At 55.9% G+C, this 19135-nt stretch overlaps 1 protein-coding gene across 1 annotated transcript in view; it reads left to right on the top strand.

Annotated features, from left to right (window-relative positions):
• The window catches only part of KIF17 (kinesin family member 17), a 37503-nt gene that overhangs the window by 4683 nt on the left and 13685 nt on the right, over positions 1-19135 (top strand). The window contains exons 3-8 of the mRNA XM_054571444.1: positions 604-705; positions 5748-5937; positions 7670-8122; positions 13992-14101; positions 16473-16620; positions 18087-18592. Of these exons, the coding sequence (XP_054427419.1) occupies positions 604-705; positions 5748-5937; positions 7670-8122; positions 13992-14101; positions 16473-16620; positions 18087-18592 (1509 nt within the window). The remainder of the gene's footprint in view (positions 1-603; positions 706-5747; positions 5938-7669; positions 8123-13991; positions 14102-16472; positions 16621-18086; positions 18593-19135) is intronic.

The raw sequence follows: 19135 nt of genomic DNA, 5'->3' as shown, positions 1-19135 counted from the left end.
GGTTGTAACAAACAGCTTCTCTTTTTATTGAGCAGTTGCTGCAGACCAAGCCTTGTGCGAGCCCTTTATAGTCCCACTGAACCCCCACCCTGGCCCATCATCCCCGCTTTTGAGATAGGGAAGCTGAGACTTGGGGCTCCTCTGGGCTGGGTCAAAGCCACCCCAGTGTCCAGGCTGCAGGTGAGAAGTGCCCTGGTGACATCTGCGGCAGTTTGTGGAGATTCTTGCTTCTGGGAAATGGCAAAGCGGGGCTAGGATCCTGGTCGGCTGCAGGGGACACTCTGCCTGCCCCGGGGACTCATCTAGTGACCCACAGGAGCCAGAGCTGCCAGGGGTCCACCCACGGCCAGTGCTTGGTCCAGGCCTTACCCGGGGACTCACTTTACCTGGACAGTGGGGAAGCCGCTCCCATTTCTTTTCCTTTGAGGCCTGCAGTGATGGCATTAGACGACAGCAGTACGAGAACTACGCCACTCTGGGGAGCCTGACCCCCCACGTCCGCATCGCAGTGACCTCCTGGCTGTGGTGGGCTCAGGTGGCAGGGGCAGTGCTGGCAGCAGGTGCTCAGGTGTCATCTTTGCTCCCTCTGCCCATCCCTTGCAGTGCGCAGAGAATACCAAGTTCTTGGTCCGGGCTGCCTACCTGGAGATCTACAATGAAGACGTTCACGACCTGCTGGGGGCAGACACCAAGCAGAAGCTGGAGGTGGGCGCAGACCTGGCACAGACGGGGGCGGGGGGGATGGCATCAGATGCTGGCGCCTCAGAAATACGGGAAAGTTCTCTTGAGGGCACAGGTGTGGTGGGTTCAGACTGCAGCGGGCACTTTTGAACTTGACTTTTAGAGTATTCTCAGAGTCCATGATGCACGGGAGCGGTTAATGGTCCTGCCTCTACCACAAGAGGCGGGGCCAGACCTCCCCTGGGGTAATGCCACCTACATCTATTGAAATAGATGGAGTTTTGTAATAGGTATCATTTGGAAAAAGGGTTCCACTTCTAAGATATTATTTTGAAAATCTCTAAGGGTTCTTCAAGCTAAAAAGAAGGTAATGATGATTGTCATTTATTGAGAACTTACTGTTCACTGGCTGCTTTACGCATGTTATCGCATTTGGCACAGTAACTTAGTTAGGGGGATATTAATTCCCACGACTTACTGACGTGGGAAGGGAGGTTTGGAGAGGTTAATTAACTTGCCGAAGTTTCGCAAAGCAGTAAGTGGCCAAACTTGGATCTGAACCCAGGTCTGTCTGGCTTCAAAGATCCTGAATCTCAAATATTCCATTTTACAGGTCTGCTGGGTTCAGATTCTGGGACTTTGTTTCCTCGAAAGGGGTCTGCTGTGGGTGGGCCTAAGGACCAATGATATGACCTCATAAAATTGTTGTCAGATTCAAGAGGGTCATGAGGGGGAGCTCCTAGGCAGAGAGCTGGCGTTCCGCAGGCGCTCGGCGTATGAGCTCTTTCATGCCCTGGGGATTCTGAGACAGTGGACAGTGGACATGACCGGCGATTGCACAGTGGAAGCCCAGGGAGGAGGAGCCAGAATTGATGGGCCCGTGTTTTGTAAATTGTCCATAATCTCCCAAAAGGCTAGAACCGGAATGAAAGAACATTATTTTCCAGCATGTGAAGTAGAATTAGATGCCTTGAGGGGCCTATCAAGATAGGCGGGACTTGACTGATCCTTTGGGGAACCTTAGTGAGGTCAGTGACCCAGTGGGACTGGACAGTTGTCAGCAAGGCCACCAAGACCCTTGGACCTTCATTGCAGTGTGAGGCTTTGGTTACATGTCCTCTCTGGGACTCTTTAAATGCTGAGTGGGCCTGATCAGGTCCCAGGAGGAGAGGCCAGTGGGGGGAGGTGTTGGTGGCTGCCCCCCAAGTCTGGTGCTCCCCACCCGATCAAGCAACCAATGGGACCCACAACCAGCGTTGGGGGCCGGCCCACCTCCTTCAGGGTCAGAATGCCTGAATTGGGCGAATGCCAATCCTTAAGGATCATCAGCCCAAGGATGTTGCTATGCAGATTCCTGTTTTACGGGTGAGAAAACTAGGCTGGGAAAGAGGGCTGCCGGGGTCATTGGGCTAAGAAGTCACAGGGTCAGGGTTGGGCATTTTCCATGACCCAAACTGCTTAACTCTGCCCCAGGCCACATGCCTTGACAGCCATGGGGTGGGGGGCGGAACACCCCCAATCCTCTGGACCCTCCCTGTCCTCCAGACTGGACAGGACACTGGAAGCCCCCCTCCCCCCTTGTGGGGGCAGAGCTGTTTCTCTGCTCAGCTCCAGCGCCTTCTACTTGCCTCCTAACCCCCCACTTGCCCTGGCTTCACTGGAGGGGGCTCTGAGTCCCTCTCCAACGGGCGGCCCCTCCATGGCCCTGTGGAACAGCTCAGACTTCCAGGAGGCCTTGAGAACCTCATTTGTACTTGTCCTATCCTACACAATCCTGAAGAATTTCAGCCGGGAAGACCCTTAGAGAGCTTCCAACCCAACCCTTTCCTGGTACAGATGAAGAAACTGAGTCCCTGGAGAGGAAGGGACTTGGCCAAGGTCATATAGCACACGACTCGTTGTTGTACCTGAACTTGTGGGATCTGAGTGGTCAGGTGCTTTCCTCCCAGTATTTTTAGGGTCAGCGATATAGGAAACCCCCGGGACGGTAAGAAGCCAGAAATGAGTTGCCAGTCAAGGGAAAGACATGTTGATTCATTCATTCAAAAAAACTTGGTGGGTGCCAGGCCCAGGCTGAGGCAGGCCCACAGGGGCCCGAATTCCATGCCTCCCTCCCTGTCGCGTTGCGGACCGGGACCCGCCCCCGCGCCCCGCCCCTTCCTTTCTGCTTCTCGCAAACACAGCAGTGCTTTGCCCTTTCCTCGCAGCAGCCGCCCGCCAGCAGCCGCCCACCTGGAATCTTTCTACTCCCTCCTGGAGCTGGAGCAGCTGAGTCACACCTCAGCCACCAGACAGGGAGATGGGGGGAGGAAGGCACAGGGAGTTGCTCCCACGCATCAGGCCTTAAAGGCCAGCCTTCAGGATCAGGGCCCCCCTCCCCCGCCCCCAACACACGGGACAGCAGGGGGCCCTCGTCCCCGGCCTCCCCGAGAATGGCTCCGTCAACCCGGGCCTGAAGGGCCAAGGCCCGGCACTTCCCCCAGCGGGCCACGGGCCTCAGGCTCGGCCGACCGGGCTGTCGGGGTGTGGGGTGGGGGGGCTGCCGGTGACACATGCGCTCCCAGGGGTGCACCGTGCTGTAGGCCTGGGGTCTCCCAGAGGAGGTGCTGATGGGCTCTCATGTAAACCTCACAGCAGCCTTAGGCGGAGGTGCTGTTCCTATCCTTTGTTACAGATAGGGAAACTGGGGCTTGATGCACCCGCCTAAAGGCACAGTCAAGTAAAGGGCGGGGACCTGATGTGAACTCAGGCCGTTGAGCTCCGCAGCGCAGAGCAGTTGCCGGGCCTGGTCTGTTTGGTAATCGGGCCTATTGGATCAGCGAAGGCCAGCAAGGGATTCTGGGAAGCAGAGTTACACCTCCCCCCTCAGAAACACGAACCATCATGGAACCCAACTCAGCTCCGGGCAGTGGAGGTGGGCCCTCGGGGGCCTCTCCGTTGGGTCTGGTACCCGGTGTCCCAGCGGACTGTCAGGACCCCTCCTCCAGGGGGTGTCTTCCAGCTCCAGATCAGCAGTGGACATTTCCTGCTTGGGCACCAGTCTCAGCCCTGCCAAATCCCAGCTGGTTGTCATGGCAACTGGGCAGCTTTGCAGCCAGAGGAGCAGTTACCAAGGAGCAGGGCACAATCGGTTGCTGTCTCTCAGTGCCTCCCCAGCTCTGTGGTGGGTGGGGGCAGGAATATCAGGGAAGGGATGGAGGGAGCCAGGGACCCCGAGGTGGGGGGCAAGCTTTCCTGGGTCAAAACATGGGGTGGGGGGACCCCTACATTCTGCTCACGAGAGACGGACCGTCCTCACCCTCTTCATGACCTGTGTTTGCGGAGCGCCCTGCAAGTACCCCCAGAACTTTTAATTAGCTCCATTCCCTTCTTAATCCTCCTAATAGCCGTGCAGAAATAGGATTTCTTATCCTCGTTTTACAGATGAGGAAACCAAGGCCAAGAGAGGCAAATTGGCTTCCCTAACTAGCAAGTGACAGAAGCAGGTTTCCATCCCAGGCCTTCCTGACTAAGCTGGAGCTGCCTTCTTCCTGAACCCTGGAGTAGCCGCTCGCTCACCTGGACCTACTGTGTGCCAGGCAGCCTTCTAGGTTCTTCCAGGGAGTGTGGCAGTGATCAAAGAGGGCCCCTCTTGGCCCAGCCAGTGTGGCTTGGTTGGTTGGGGCATTGTCCCATGCACCAAAAGGTCGTGGGTTCGATTCCTGGTCAGGGCACGTACTAGGTTGTGGGTTCAGTTCCCGGGTGGGGTGCATGTCTCATGTGGGAAGCAACCAATCGGTGCTCCTCTCGCATCAATGTTTCTTTCTTCCTGGAATCAATTTTTTAAAAAAAAAGCCCTCAGACGCACTAATGGGTGTGAAGGAAGCCGCCGGGGGCTGCCGAGGGGGCTTCACCCTATGCCCGCGTGCAGGGTCTCCTGCCTCTGCCCTTTGTTCCTTCTTCACGGCTGCCTCCTAGGTCAAGGTCAGCCCTTTGCCATTTCAGGCTTTAGTTACTGCAGGATGCTCCAGCCTCTCTCCAGGCCTTCCCCTTGGACTCTCCCACTGCCTGTGACCTCATTGGTGCCCCGCCACTAACAGCAGTGTGACCTTCAGCAAGTCACTTAACCCCTCTGTGCCTCAGTAGTTTACACACCATGACGCCCAGTCCTTCGGGCTGGCTCTGGCTGTTTCTGCACACTTCGGCGGATCGGGCCTGAGCTCCAGCCCTCCCCCCACGCCCCCAGCACAGAGTGGCAGGGGCCCAGCCCCACCTGCTACCCTGAAGCTGCCCGAACAAAGCATCAGAGCCTCTGGTGGCTCAGACCAGCCGACAGGTGACTTTTGTCCTGTTCTCTCTGCTCTTGCCAGAGTAGTTTTATTTCTTCTCACACTTGAAAAATATTGCATTTCACAGTTCTGTGTCAGCAACAAAACAACTTGGCTGCCTGGGAAGTGAGCAGGGAGCAATCTGATAATGTGCTCACTGCCATTGTGCCGAGAGCCCCCGGGAGCGGTGGCCCGTCGGGAACTCTGGGCGGCAAATGGCGCCTCACCCATCGTGACCCAAGGTTCTAGGAACCTCCCTGTGGCCCTGGAGCTGTAGCAGAGAGGTCCAGAGCCATGGTCACGGGGCAGAGGAGGAGCACCCGGAGGCCTTGGGTGACTAGAGTGTCAGCCCTGGGGAGCTACACTCCTATGCTGAAAGCCACCCTCACAATAATGGCACAACAGTGAGGACAGTAGCTGGCATTCATGGAGCCCTTGCCAGGTGCCAGGCACTGTGCCAAGCATTAGGGGAGCCTTAGTCTACCGAGTCCTCACCACCTCTCCAGGAGATATGTATCTCATACCCATTTTACAGATGTGGAAACTGAGGCTTAGGTTAAGTCGCTGGCCCAACATCCCACAAACAGGCAAGGGGCAGGGGTGGGATTGAGGCCGGCTCCACCTGCAACAAGCTCTCTGCCTAATGGGCTATCTGAGGTGCTGATCAGGGCTGCAGGAGGGCAAAGGTGGGCCGAATTGGGCCCTGCCCTCCAGGATTCCCGGTCCCACTGGTCCCTGACCCACGCCTCCTGCCTGCAGCTGAAGGAGCACCCAGAGAAGGGCGTGTACGTGAAGGGGCTCTCCATGCACACGGTGCACAACGTGGCCCAGTGTGAGCGCATCATGGAGACGGGCTGGAAGAACCGCTCGGTCGGCTACACGCTGATGAACAAGGACTCCTCGCGCTCCCACTCCATCTTCACCATCAGCATCGAGATCTATGCTGTGGGTATGTGGAGCCGGACAGGGTGGAGGGGGGCCGGGTGACCTGAGCTCGGAGCCGCAGGGGCTCCATCTGAGGCTGGGAGGGACGCTGAACCGCCTGGAGGAAGCACGAGGGGCCCCTCCCCATGCGTGGACCCCTGTTTCCAGGATAAACAGCATCGACAACAACAGTAGCAATACTGGCGGCTACCACTGAGCGCTCGCTGCATGCCGTGCACTCTCTGTGCATTCAGTGCGTGTGACCAGGGTGGCGGCTGCAGCACAGTGCATTCCTCAGGGCCCTTTCCTGACCCGTCCTCCACCAGGTGTTACAGCCGGTTCAGTTTTTCAGCATTAAGAACGCCATCGGGAACTCTTGGCGCACAAAGCCTTGTCTGCTTTGAGAGTCGTTTCCTCAGGTTAGGTTCCCTGGAGCAGTGGCACAGGCCTGCAGCGGGCGCTCCATGTCCCTCCTTCCTCCTCCTCCTCCTTTTCCTCCTCCTCTTTTTCTTCCTCTTCTCTTCTCCCTTCTTCTTCTTCTTTTGGTAATAGCCCAAAGAACCCAGCCCCTCCACGTCCAAGCCTGTCCTGGGTACCAGCCTTACTCCTTTACTTCAGGTTCCTGTGCTCATGGGCAAAACTAGGCCAAGTCTGGTTTCAACCAGCAGGAAACTAAGAAGGAAGCCCCTGCCCCTGGCCCCATTTCATCTCATTTGGAACCGTGTATGGTATTGTCTAGAGACCCCACCAAAAAAACCCCACATTATTATTAGTGAGATTAAGAGCAGCAAGCCATTGTTTAGTGAGTACTTGCTATGTGCCAGGCGACCAGCCCCACCTGCCACCCTGAAGCTGCCCGGACAAAGCATCAGAGCCTCTGGTCCCTGAGCCCTTCCCGGATGGGCCGTTGGTGTGGTCTGCACAGCCACCCTGCAGGGCGGGGCCTCGATTCCCGCTTTACGGAGAGGAAGGCCGAGGCTCAGAGCCAGGTGAAGTTACAGTATTTCCCCCAGTTTCACGGCTGCTGAGGGGCAGAATCCAGCTTGAACCCCCACAGGGTGTGTCTTCAAAACCTGTGCTGCGAGGCCCTGCTACCAACCCGAGGGTGCCAAGCTCCCGTCACCCTCGGCCCTCGGGGCCTGTCCAGCTGGCACGGCCTCAAGCCACTGCAGAACTGGGCTTGCTTTCAGAGGAGGGGAACTCCTGCTCTGCGCCAGGCCCCCTGTAGACCCTGTGAAAACGTGCGTCAGTTTGCCCCTCCCACTGCCAGCTCTGCTGGGGAGCTGCTGTTGGTCTCATTGGTTGACAGGAGAACTGAGGATCAGAGAGGCGCATGGCTCTGCCAAGGTCACACAGCAAGTAGGAGGCAGGACTGGGATGGGAATCTCCAAAGCCAATGTTTTTGGCATTAAAGGATACAACTCCATGGTGACCCGGTCATTTCCCCCGACCCTGACGAGAAATCTGTAGGAGCTGTGTGGCAGCCAGAGAGGGCTTCTGCTTGCACAGAATACTGTAGGCCTCCCAGCCCCTGCTTCCTGGAGTCAGACAGCTGGGGGGCCGCGGCAGGCTACTAGCTGTGGGCCTTGGCCAAGTTAAGTGCCCTTGCCGAGCCTCAGTTTCCTGATCTGTAAGATGGGCACAGGAAGAGCACCTCCTTCATGGGCAGAATGGGACCCTCGGTGCCTGATGGCTAACTGGCCCCCTCCCCATGGGGGGCTCACCTAAAGGCCCCCCCCTGGCTGGTCTCTCTGCAGACGAGCGGGGCAAGGACCACCTCCGGGCAGGCAAGCTGAACCTGGTGGACCTGGCGGGCAGCGAGCGGCAGTCCAAGACGGGGGCCACAGGGGAGCGGCTCAAGGAGGCCACCAAGATCAACCTGTCGCTGTCAGCGCTGGGCAACGTCATCTCGGCCCTGGTGGACGGGCGCTGCAAGCACATCCCCTACCGCGACTCGAAGCTGACGCGGTTGCTGCAGGACTCCCTGGGCGGCAACACCAAGACGCTGATGGTAGCCTGCCTGTCGCCCGCCGACAACAACTATGACGAGACGCTCAGCACGCTGCGCTACGCCAACCGCGCCAAGAACATCAAGAACAAGCCGCACATCAACGAGGACCCCAAGGACGCCCTGCTGCGCGAGTACCAGGAGGAGATCAAGAGGCTCAAGGCGATTCTGGCCCAGCAGATGGGCCCCGGCAACCTGTCAGGTGGGGCCTTTTGGAAGGAAGTGGCAGGAAGGGCCCCCGGTCTGCCTGCCGCCAGCCGGGTCTGGGAGATGTGGAGGTGACGCGCCATGTCCTCTCCACTTCACGGGAGCATAGTTTTGGAACAGGGAGGGAGGGGAGGGAGGGCCCTGGTTTGGGACAGCCTGGGTGGCATCTGCTCAGTGATGCCCCAGGAAGGGGCCGGTCTGTCTATTCTGTTGCATCAGCTGGTTTTGGGCGGGGGGCTGTCGCCTGCTCCCTGCCCCTGGGCTGCACATCCGACATCCCTTTGTCTGCCTGCCGGCTCTGTGGCAGCATTGAAACGCTGTGCCACTGAGCAGCTGGGTGACTCAAGCCCCCACGTCTCACCCCCCACGCCGAAGGGGCACCTTGTGAAGGAAGCACTCGTGCCAGATGTTTGGCTGTCAGCTGGTCAGTAGAAATCCGTACCTAGAGCATAGGTCTGCAAGCTTCTTGCAGCTGAAGGACTTCAAGGTTTCTTTCTTACCTGAGAAAGCTTTGGGGAAGGGAGCACAAAAGAACCTGAGTCTGTCTGTCCATCCACCCAGCTCCCCACCCACCTTCCTCACTATCCATCCACTCTACACACACCCATCCATCCTTCTATCCAAGTTCCCTGGGTACCCCTCTGTGTGGACCTGTGCTGGGCACTGGGCACACGAAGATGCTTCAGATCCAGGCTCTGCCTCATGGGCACCTCACCTGGGCAGTGGGTGTTGGGGGAACATTCCAGCAGACCACCATATGGGACAGGGTGATTGAGCAGAGTCTTGAGGAATGACAAGTCTCCCTGTTGGGACGAGCGTGGCCAGTGTGCACAAAGATGCACAAAACAATAAGGTGCATCTGGGGAACCACAAGTACTTGAGCTGAGCGGGGCGGTGGGAGATGGTCGGGGAGGGGCTGGCAGGGGCGGAGCAGCACGGCCTTGAACTTGGCATGGGATTCCTCTGGCAGTCGGCCTTCCTCTTCTGTCCCTGCTTCCCTGCCCCTGACCCGCCTCGCCCTCAAGGTGGGTAAGGAGTCTCTAGCTGCAGGAATGGCGAGAGGCGCGGGAAGGAGTCGGGGAGGCCCTGTCAGCGGCTCCCCAGACACTGCAGCCTGCGGGGTAGGGGCTGAAACACCTCCCGCAGGGCAGGGCAGGGAGCCGAGAGCTGAGAGGCGAGCAGTCGTCGCCAGTTTGTACCCTGGCTCCTTGGGCAAGCGGCATAGCCCCTCTGTGCCTCCATTTCCTCATCCGTAATGTGGAGGCAAGGACAGCACCACCGGCCTTGTTGTAAGGCTGTTGGGAGGATTGAGGCGTGAGATAGGCACGCGTGGGCTTAGCACATAAGGCTCGTTAGACACATGATGCTTTGACTTTGTAGTCAGCCTTAAACCAGGTGTCTGACTCAAAGCTCCGTGTGTTTTCCCCCACATGGTACTTCCTGTTAGCGTGGCGCCCTCCACCCGTTCCCGCCTCTGGCTACTGGCACAGTTCTCTCCTCCCCAAAGAGCAGACGGCCAAACACGGGTCTGTTTCCACTGGCCCCCGTTCCTCTGCCCCCACCCTCCCACCCCCAGTCCAGGCAGGCTGTGCGCCCCGTCCCACTGACCCCTCCCTTGTTCCCGGTGACCTCCTGGTGGTCCTGTCCAGAGAGTGACATCTTGTCCTCAGCGTCCCCTCACTTGGCTGAGCTCCTCCCTGCTCCTTGAAACCCTTGCTTCCTGGACACTCTCTGTCCTGGTCCTCCTCCCTCCTCTCTGTCCCCTCCCAGGAGTCCTCTGCTCCCTGCCCTTCTAAGGCACAGTTATCCTGGGCGGCCTCTGCCCCTCCTCCCTCGACACGCACTCTGAAGGTGGATTCTCGGGTCTCCTGGCTTTGAACACCATCTCCACGCTCATGGCTCTGACCCGTGGACCTCCAGCCGGGCCATGTGATTTGTGTCCAGGTCTTAATTTATAAAGGTGACTGAATGGTGACACAGAGAGGTCAGTGCCATTGAAAGAGAAGTTTAATGTCACATTTACCCTAGAAACAGGAGGCACGCACACCCCGCAGGGCCACAGAGGCGGCACCCGAGTCAGTGGGGAGACAGCGAGGAGCCCAAGGACAGCCCTGGCGAGAGCCGCCCTGGGGTCGCCGAGGGAAAGGCAAGGCAGGGCAGGAGCAACAGCTCAGGGCTGGCTAGTCCGGATCCTTCTGGCAGGTTCGGGGTCCAGGGGCTGTCCCCGCCTGTCTGGCGCCTGGTTCTTGGGGGATTTGGGGCAGGGGAAATACTGGTTTGGTGTGTGAGTTGGATCAGCAACGTGGTTGGGGGTGTGGACTCAAGATCCATTGCTTTTTTACATACGAAAGGCAGGGCGGGCTCACCAACAGGTTCTTTACTCCCTCCAGGAATTGACCAGCCTAAGAGGGGTAGTCTCTCCCTGGCCAGCAAGACCACCAGATGTCAAGGCACCATAAAAAAGAAAATTTATAAAAGCGGTTGACGCAGTGTGTCCTGAGTTCCAGGCTTGACCGCCCCGCTGTCTAACAATCATTTTAAGCTTAACTTGTCCAACACTGCACTCTTGGTCTTCCCCAGATCTGTCGTCCCACAGCTGCCCCTCAGCTGTCCCCACCCAGCCTGGCGGCACCTCTCTCTTTCCCTGGGTTCAAGCCAGAACCCTTGGGGTCATCCCCGGCTTCTCAAAAGCTCCAACCTATGACCAACCCTATAGTCTCTACCTTTAAAACATGTCCAGGACCTGCCCACTGCCGTCCCCGGGCTTAAGCCACTGTCCTCTCTCACCTGCATTACTGCGGAGGCTCCGGCAGGTCTCCTGGGGTCTGCCCCTTACCCGCCCGGTACGTCTTCCATGGAGCAGCCAGGGAGACCCTGCTCAAAAGCAACTCTTTTCACTGCCCTGTGCAAATCCTCCAATGGTGCATTTTAACCCAAAGTCAAAGCTGAGGCCTCCCCTTGGACTGCAAGTTCCCCATGACCTGGCCCATTCCCTCTGCCACCTCCTCTTTGCCCAGACTCTCCCTCACGCACTCTGCTCCGGCCAAGGCGGCCTCTTGGCTGCTCCTGGGACAGTCCAGGCCCCTGCCTGCTCAGGACCTCTGCACTCGCCGCTCCCTTCTCTCTGTCCCCAGGGCCTCAGCCCTCCTTGCCTCTGTCCTTCGCTTCCTCAGATTGCTGCTTTCCTCTTACCTTGTCTCTGAGGTCACCCCTCTCTTTCCCCACCATTTCAATTGCAGCCCTTCTGCCTGGTTCTTATTCTTGAGCCTCCTCACTGTTCTCTCTCCCTCCTTACAACATATCACCTTGTCAACATGTCATGCGTTTGCTTATTTATTTCATTTGCCTTTTCTCTCCCAATTGAAAACAACTTGTGGGAGTGGAGCTTTTGTCTGTTTTGTTCAATGCCACATCCCCAGTGCCTAGAACATGTGGTCCTCAAGAAATATTTCTTTTATTTTTTAAAATACCTTTTATTGATTATGCTGTTACACTTGTCCCAATTTTCCCCCTTTACCCGCCTCTGCCCAGTACCCCCTTCCCTCTGGCAATCTCCTCTTAATTCATGTCCATGGGTTGTGCATATAGATTCTTTAGTTTCTCCATTTCTTATACTATTCTTAACACCCCCCCATCTATTTTGCACCTACCAATTATGCTTTTTCATCCCTGCACCTTTCCTCCCATCTCCCCCCCCTCAGCTGATAACCCTCCAAATTATCTCCATACCTATGATTCTGTTCCTGTCTTGTTCTGTTCTTGTTTGCTTAGTTTGTTTTTTTAGATTCAGTTGATAGTTATGAATTTGTTGCCATTTTAAAGCTTTTTATTTATTTATTTATTTTTAGAGAGAGGGAAGGGAAGGGAGGGAAAGAGAGGGAGAGAAACATCGATGTGTGGTTGCCTCTCTTATGCCCCCAACTGGGGACCTGGGCTGCAACCCAGGCATGTGCCCTGACTGGGAATTGAATCAGCGACCCTTTGATTAGCAGGCCAGCGCCCAATCCACTGAGCCGCACCAGCCAGGGCTTCTTTTTCTTAAATAAGTCCCTGTAACATTTCATATAATAATGGCTTGGTGATGATTAACTCCTTTAGTTTTACTTTGTCTGGGAAGCACTTTATCTGCCCTTCCATTTGAAATGATAGCTTTGCTGGATAGATACTAGGTTAGGTTGTAGATACTAGATACTGGATAGGTTGTAGATACTAGGTTTTCATCACTTTGAATACTTCCTGCCAGTCCCTTCTTGCCTGCAAAGTTTCTTTTGAGAAATCAGCTGACAGTCTTATGGGAACTCTTTTGTAGATAACTCTCTGCTTTTCTCTTGCTGCTTTTAAGATTCTCTCTTTAAGCTTTGGCATTTCATTTATGATGTGTCTTGGTGTGTTTCTCTTTGGGTCCAACTTGTCTGGGACTCTCTGTGCTTCCTGGACTTGTATGTCTATTTCTTTCACCAAATTAGGGAAGTTTTCTTTCATTATTTTTTTCAAATAAGTTTTCAATTTTTGCTCTTCCTCTTCTCCTTCTGGCATGCCTATGATTTGGATATTGGTACATTTGGAGATGCCCCAGAGGCTCCTTATACTACCCTTGTTTTGTTTTGAACTCTTTTTTTCTTCTTTATGTTCCAAATCGTTGATAGGAATCCCAGCTTCTTCCCCTTCACTTTTGGTTCCCTGTTGATTTTTCTTTATTTCACTTAGTGTAACCTTCATTTCTTTCTTTATGTTGTTGCCATACTCAATGAGTTCTTTGAGCATCCTGATGACCAGTGTTTTGAACTCTACATCTGATAGGTTGTTTATCTCTGTTTCATTTAGTTCTTTTTCTGGGGTTTTGCTCTGTTCTTTTATTTGGGCTGTATTTCTTTGTCTCCTCAATATGGCAGCCTCCCTGTGTTTGTTTCTGTGTATTAGGTAGAGCTGCTTTGATTCCCTGTCTTAGTAGTGTGGTCTGTTGTAGAAAAGACATGTGTAAATTTTGCAGGGCAAGCCTTAGGTAATCACCAGGGCAGGGCAACCTACTTCATGGCTTTGTAGCTCTGTGTGGGGGGGGGGGGGCGCCTCGGAGAGCGGACAGTGCTGCTGCCTGGCTTCTGGAGGTTGCTGGCACTAGCCCTATTTCCAGTCATTTCACTTACACCCTGTATGTGACTGGTGCCCTTCCAGCTGTTGTCCTGGTGCTGAATCCTAGAGGGGGTGGTTCTATGTAAGTTCTAAGACTGTGTGGGCCCTTTAAGTGGAATCTCTTGAAAATCTGGCAGTTTCTTCTGCTGCCCCAACCCCTACTGGTTTTTATAGTCAGAAGTTATGGGGATTTTTATCATCCTGGCGCTGGGACCCTGGGCTGTGTGGTCTGGCTGGGGGCTGGGATCACTGGCTCCCAAGGTATCCCAGCTGATTTTTATGCACCACTCGTGAATGGGGGACCACCCATTCCACTACTGCTGCCATCTCTCTGCGCCATAGCGCATCTCCTCACCGCTTCCCTGTTTCCGCATCTCAGCTCCTTCTGTCTGGATGAACGTGGCTTCTTTAAATCCTTGGTATTCGGACTTCCATACAGTTCAGTTTTCTGACAGCCATGATGTTGTTTGTTTTGACGTTTACCTATAAGTCTCTGTGTGTGCACGAGGAGGCAAAGCGTGTCTACCTACAAATCCACCTTGATGGGAAGCCCCCTCGAAATATTTCTTAAATGATTGGATAAATTAGCACTTTCCAGAGAGACGTGCTTCAAATAAATTCAATACTTCGAAGTCTTTTTGAATGAGCATGTAGTTGTCTTTATGGATTGCTGCTTAGTTCCTGCAAACAGCGCGCCCCTTGGTCACAGCCCCTCGTTTCTGTTTTCCTCCCAGCCCTGCTGTCCAGTCAGGTGCTCCTGAACCCTGTCCAGCCGGAGGAGAAGCCATTGCCCCCGCCTGTGATCCAGCACGACACAGAGGCTGAGAAGCAGCTGATTCGGGAGGTGAGACCCGGAGCAGGTGGGAGGATGGGCCGGCTGGTGGGGCCCGGTGGCGGGAGGCTATCTCCAGAACGATGTTATTCCACCCCCACAATCACCCTGGGGTTGGCACTACAACCTCCCTTTTGGATCTCAGAAGGCTGAGGCTCAGCGAGGCGCTGTGACTTGCCCAAGGTCGTGCAGCTAGGGAGAGTCAGAGCTGGGACTGGAACTCAGGTCCCTGACTCCAGAGTCCAGCGCAGTGCTTCGCATCGCACGTCAGGGGGAGGAGAGAAGGGGGCGTCGGGGTGCCGGCCGGCGCGCCTCTGCACTGCTGGAAGGGGCGGGGTCTGACCTCGGCAGTCCCTTTAGGGCCGTGGCTTTCTCTTGGTGGAGAACCTGGTGGCAGAAGGAACAGCTCTGCAGGGACTGGGGCCTGGACGTGTCTGCTGCTGCCCTTTGCCACTCAACTATGACCTCAGGCGGGACCAGCCTTGAGGCCCCGGGAGCCCTGGTCAGGCTGTGGGGGCCTGGGGCCCAGCCTCTGGGGGGGCAGACCTGGTAAGGCCCGTGGTCCTCAGTCCTGCGGGCTGGGAGAACTCGACCTACGAGTCCCCAAGCGCTGCCCCTGACAGGCAGAGGCAGAGGCTGTTACCGTTCAGGGAGCGGCTCAGCAGTGGGCCCTGTGGACCCTGTCCTGGCTCCCGGAAGATTCTGGGAGCCCAGTGGCTCAGTCTGCCTTTTCCCTGCTGGGAGCTCCTGGGCAGGGGGAGCTGAGGGCCTTTAAGGATGGCTGAGCCCAAGCCCACAGAATGAGAGAACAGGGGGTGTTGGAATTACAAAGCCAGAGGTGGACGTTGGTCACAAAACGGTAGGGGTGGGAAGGATTGGCCAGCAGCAAGGATGGGAGCTTCCTCCCCAAGGACAACCTGTTGGGTGGACAGGCACCGCCCCCTAGTGGTCACCAGGGAGAAGAGGCGTTATGCGGGCTGGAGGGTCTTTCTGCTCTGGGAATGGGGGGCGGGGGTCGCCTGGCTCCTCCTTGTGGTGCAACCTAGCGGACACTGCATCAGAGCATTGTTATATTAGGCCACCCCCACTAAGTTTCTTTTCTGACCCTCAGGTTTATTCTGTGAGCCACACATGGAGGAAAAGTTGAGAGTGTCTGTCCTCTCTCCGTTCCATTCCAGAACGAGTCAGGACGCTCAGGAGGAGGGAGGTGGCCCCTGTGTGCCATGGAGAGGGTGCTGGGCGGTAAATGGACTCAGCCATGAGCTGCGGTGTGGCTGTGGGCTTGTCTCCCAGCCGTATGGGGCGGGATTTGAACTAGAAGGCTCCTAGGGTCCATCCAGCTTTCACATTCTGCAAGTCCAGTTCTTACGGGCTCTGTGACCTTGGGCAGGCTGTTTACGCTCTCTGAGCCTGTTTCCCATCTCTAGGGTGGGTGTAATAGCAGCTCTCCTGCTACTGTAAGAGGGGGTCTCATTGTTGGGGTTTGCAGTCTAGCCCCATTCAATCATCAGCAAAGCATTTTCTGAGCGCCTGCTGGGCACTGCAGCTGGAGGCGCATGTGAGGCTGAGGAAGACTTTTATTGCTTCTGAAGTTGGAAGTAATAGAGCAGGCTTTGTAAACTACTGGGAATGGCCTAGAGCCGAGGGAGAAGTTTGTGGTGTAGGAGGGAGTGGGGATTGAAAGATGCGCTGGCTGGTGTGGCTCAGTGGATTGAGTACCTGCCCGCGAACTACAGGGTCGCTGGTTCCCTTCCCAATCAGGGCACAGACCTGGGTTGCGGGCCAGGTTCCCTGTTGGGAGCATACGAGAGGCCACCATACATTGATGTTCCTCTTTTTCCATACCTTCCCCTTTCTCTAAAAATAAATAAATACAATAAAAAAAAAGAGCAAAGTCCACAAGTGGGAGGCTCAGCCTCAGATGGTTCATTTCACTGTCACAAGAGAGGATGCGGGGCTTTGGGCAGGTGGACCGGCAGGTGGACGAGGAGGCGTGGGGCGGGCAGGCGAGGCGTCCATGTGGAGGGTGAGATGGGGGACGCGCAGGGATGGGGTTGAGGGCCGTTTTTATAAAACCTATTTGTCGACGTGGAAAAGCGTTCATGATATATTGCTGTGTGGAAAAATACATGACAGATACATGTATTACAATATCAACCTGTTAAAAATACATAGAGAAGAAAAGTTCAGAAGGGTGTTCACCAGCCATGACTTACCCCAGGTTTGGGTAGGTAATTTTAATTCTGTTCTTTTGGCTTGTGTTTTCTGGATTGCTTGAATGACAAAAAAAATTCTTTTTAAAAAGGAATGCTGAAAGCTGTGTTTTGAAATAACATAAATTTGTGATAAAATGCTGCCCCTGTGTCCCCCACCCCGCCCCCAGGAGTACGAGGCACGCCTGGCCCGGCTGCGGGCCGACTACGAGGCAGAGCAGGAGTCGCGTGCCCGGCTGGAGGAGGATATCACCGCCATGCGCAACTCGTACGACGTGAAGCTGTCCACGCTGGAGGAGAGCCTGCGCAAGGAGACAGGTGGGCACCCGGCCCGGGCTGTCGGGGGAAGCCAGCCTGCTTTCCTCCTCATTTTACTGACCGACGTTTATAGAGCATTTTGCACCCACTAGGATCAGTTCTATTTACTCACAGCAGCCCACTGAGGTAGGTACCACAATCACTCTCATTTTATGAATGATGCAAGTGAGGCACAGAGAGGGTAAGCAACTTGCCCCGGGTCACACAGCAGGTAAAGTGGAGCCAGAATTTGAACCCAGGCAGCCTGGCCCCAGAGCCAGTGCTGTCACCCACAGCACTGCATCGTGATGCCTTGGCTGACTCGGTGTTGTATGGGCAAGTCCCTTTCCAGAGTGTCTGCATTTTCCACAGTCTCCTTTCACTTTGGAGTCTGTTACCAAAGTAACCACATCCCATCAAAACCATTCAGTCATTAGTAAGAAGTTTACCCTTCCTGGAAGTATTTATCTTCCTTTTGACATTCTAGAATGTTCCGTTCCATCACTATCATTCAAACACCCGTGCCACCAAGCAGCACAGACTTCCTAGTACTCACCCAAACACTGTAAAATCCACCTTGTAATGATGACACTATTGGGCACATCATCAGTACCATTTATTGGACATTGCTGTGTGCCTGGTACTGAGTAGGTGCTTCTGCTGAGCTCCTGTAGAGGGCTAGGACTCACGGAGTCCCCATGTTGCAAGTGTGCAAACTGAGGCTTGGAGGAGAGGGTCAGGCCACGGAACCAGGGAACATCTGGAATGTCACAGGAGAGCCCAGGATTCAAGCGACAACCAGGTGGTGGGATGTAGAGGAGGTGGTCCGATGCCTTGAGCTGGGAGCACCAACGAGGTCTGTGTGATCCCAGTCCCCTCCAGGCGGGCAGGAAGGTGCCACTCTCGGTGTAGACCCAGAGGAGGAGGGGAGGGGCAGGTTCTAGCATTTTCTGTCCTTCGGGGCATTCCCTCCAGTCCAGTTTGAACATTAGTTCTCGGAGTGATTTTATTTGCTCTAACATTCATCCACAGTGTCGATATAACTCCTGCAGGTCTAGCATTTGCACCCCGTGGACAAGAGCCTTGAGCTGGGTGCTCTAATGGGGACTCCTTGGGGTCTTGGGGGGAGGGAAATCTGCTGGTCAGGAGCTCTCGGCCTCGGAGGCAGCAAGGCCCACAGGCTTTCTTGTTAGAAGCAGCCCCAAGGCAGGGAGGTGAGAGCCCAGCACATGGCAGCTGGGAGGTCAGAGGACGGAGAGATCATGGGGCTGGTCAGGGAGGCCTCCTGGAAGAGGTGGAAGGGGACAGGGTTTGAGTTCCGACGGGGGGAGAGGGGAGAGGGTCAGAGACAGGAACTGATATCTGTTGGGGTTGGGAGGCTCTGACCTTCAGGTGGTCTCTTGGAAACAGTGGGCTTGGGACCAGCTTCCAGGAAGGTTCCCCACACTCTAACCTGCCGAGAGCTGAAGGAGGCTCTCCATCTGCAGAGGCTGTCCTGAAGGTGGAAGTCCTCTGCAAGACCGAAGTCACGTCCAGGGCCGCATTTGTCGACACGCCTGAGTCCTCGTCAGCTTTCCAGTATGAGACGGCCGTGAAACCAGAGGCCTCCTCCGGAGCCGGCACGCCCTGCAGTGAGGGTGTTTCCAAGACCGGGCCTCCCTCCCGGGCTGAGGACCTGCGCAAGGTGGAGGCCTCCAAGTCTGAGATTTCTTTTGGGTCTGATGAGTCGTCCACACTCGAAGAAACCTCCGTGTCCGATTCCTTCCCCGGGCTCAGGGAGCCCTCCAACCTGGAGCTGTCCTCCGTGCGAGAGGTGGAGGCCAAGAGCAAGTACTTCCTGGGGGAGGAGCTCTTCCTGCATGAAGAGGAGCCCCAGCTGATGCCGCTGGAGCTGCTGCCAGGCCTGCACGACCCATATGCCGACATGGAAGCCAAGCTGGCCCCACCTTCCTCCACTGTGGCCCGGGCAGACGCAGCCAAGGTCCCCGTGCAGGTAGCTGATGCCATGCACAGAGCTCAGCTAGGGGCCCGGAGGTCACCGGGCATACACGGATGTCTCACCTCTGTGGCGCCAGCTCCAACTCCACCCCCTGTGGTGGCTGTGGTCGGTGGCCGGCTCAGGGCACCACTGTCTAGGGGGCTAGGAGAGGGAAGCTTTGTGTCATGCTCCGTGCATCAGCAGGAATGCTGAGGTGGAGATCCAAGGCGATGCCAGGTGCCCACCTGTTCTGCTGACAGAGGGACACCTGCAGGGGAGCTTGCTGAGTTGCCATGGTTACACTGACCGTCCGGGCCTGAGAGAGCTGAGGAGGCCACGGGCAGCCCTCATGCTCTCGCGGGCTCAGTGCGGCGAGCTGGCCTGGGGAGCTGCGGGGACCCAGCCACCTTGTAGGGACCACCCGAGCATCCAGCCCCATTGCTCCTTCTCCATCCGCTCTTTGTCAGTCTTCCCGCTTTTCAACCCATTTCTTTTATGTTGAAAATCTTTTTCCCTTTTTTTCTTTCCTTTGTTCCTTTCCTCTCTTTGCTCTTCCTG

The sequence above is a fragment of the Pteronotus mesoamericanus genome, unplaced genomic scaffold (assembly GCF_021234165.1).
Source record: "Pteronotus mesoamericanus isolate MK-2021 breed Mesoamerican mustached bat unplaced genomic scaffold, CSHL_Meso_final contig_221, whole genome shotgun sequence".
Taxonomy (NCBI): Eukaryota; Metazoa; Chordata; class Mammalia; order Chiroptera; family Mormoopidae; genus Pteronotus; species Pteronotus mesoamericanus.
The sequence above is the reverse complement of the archived record's forward strand: the minus strand, read 5'-3'. Positions and strand labels throughout refer to the sequence as shown.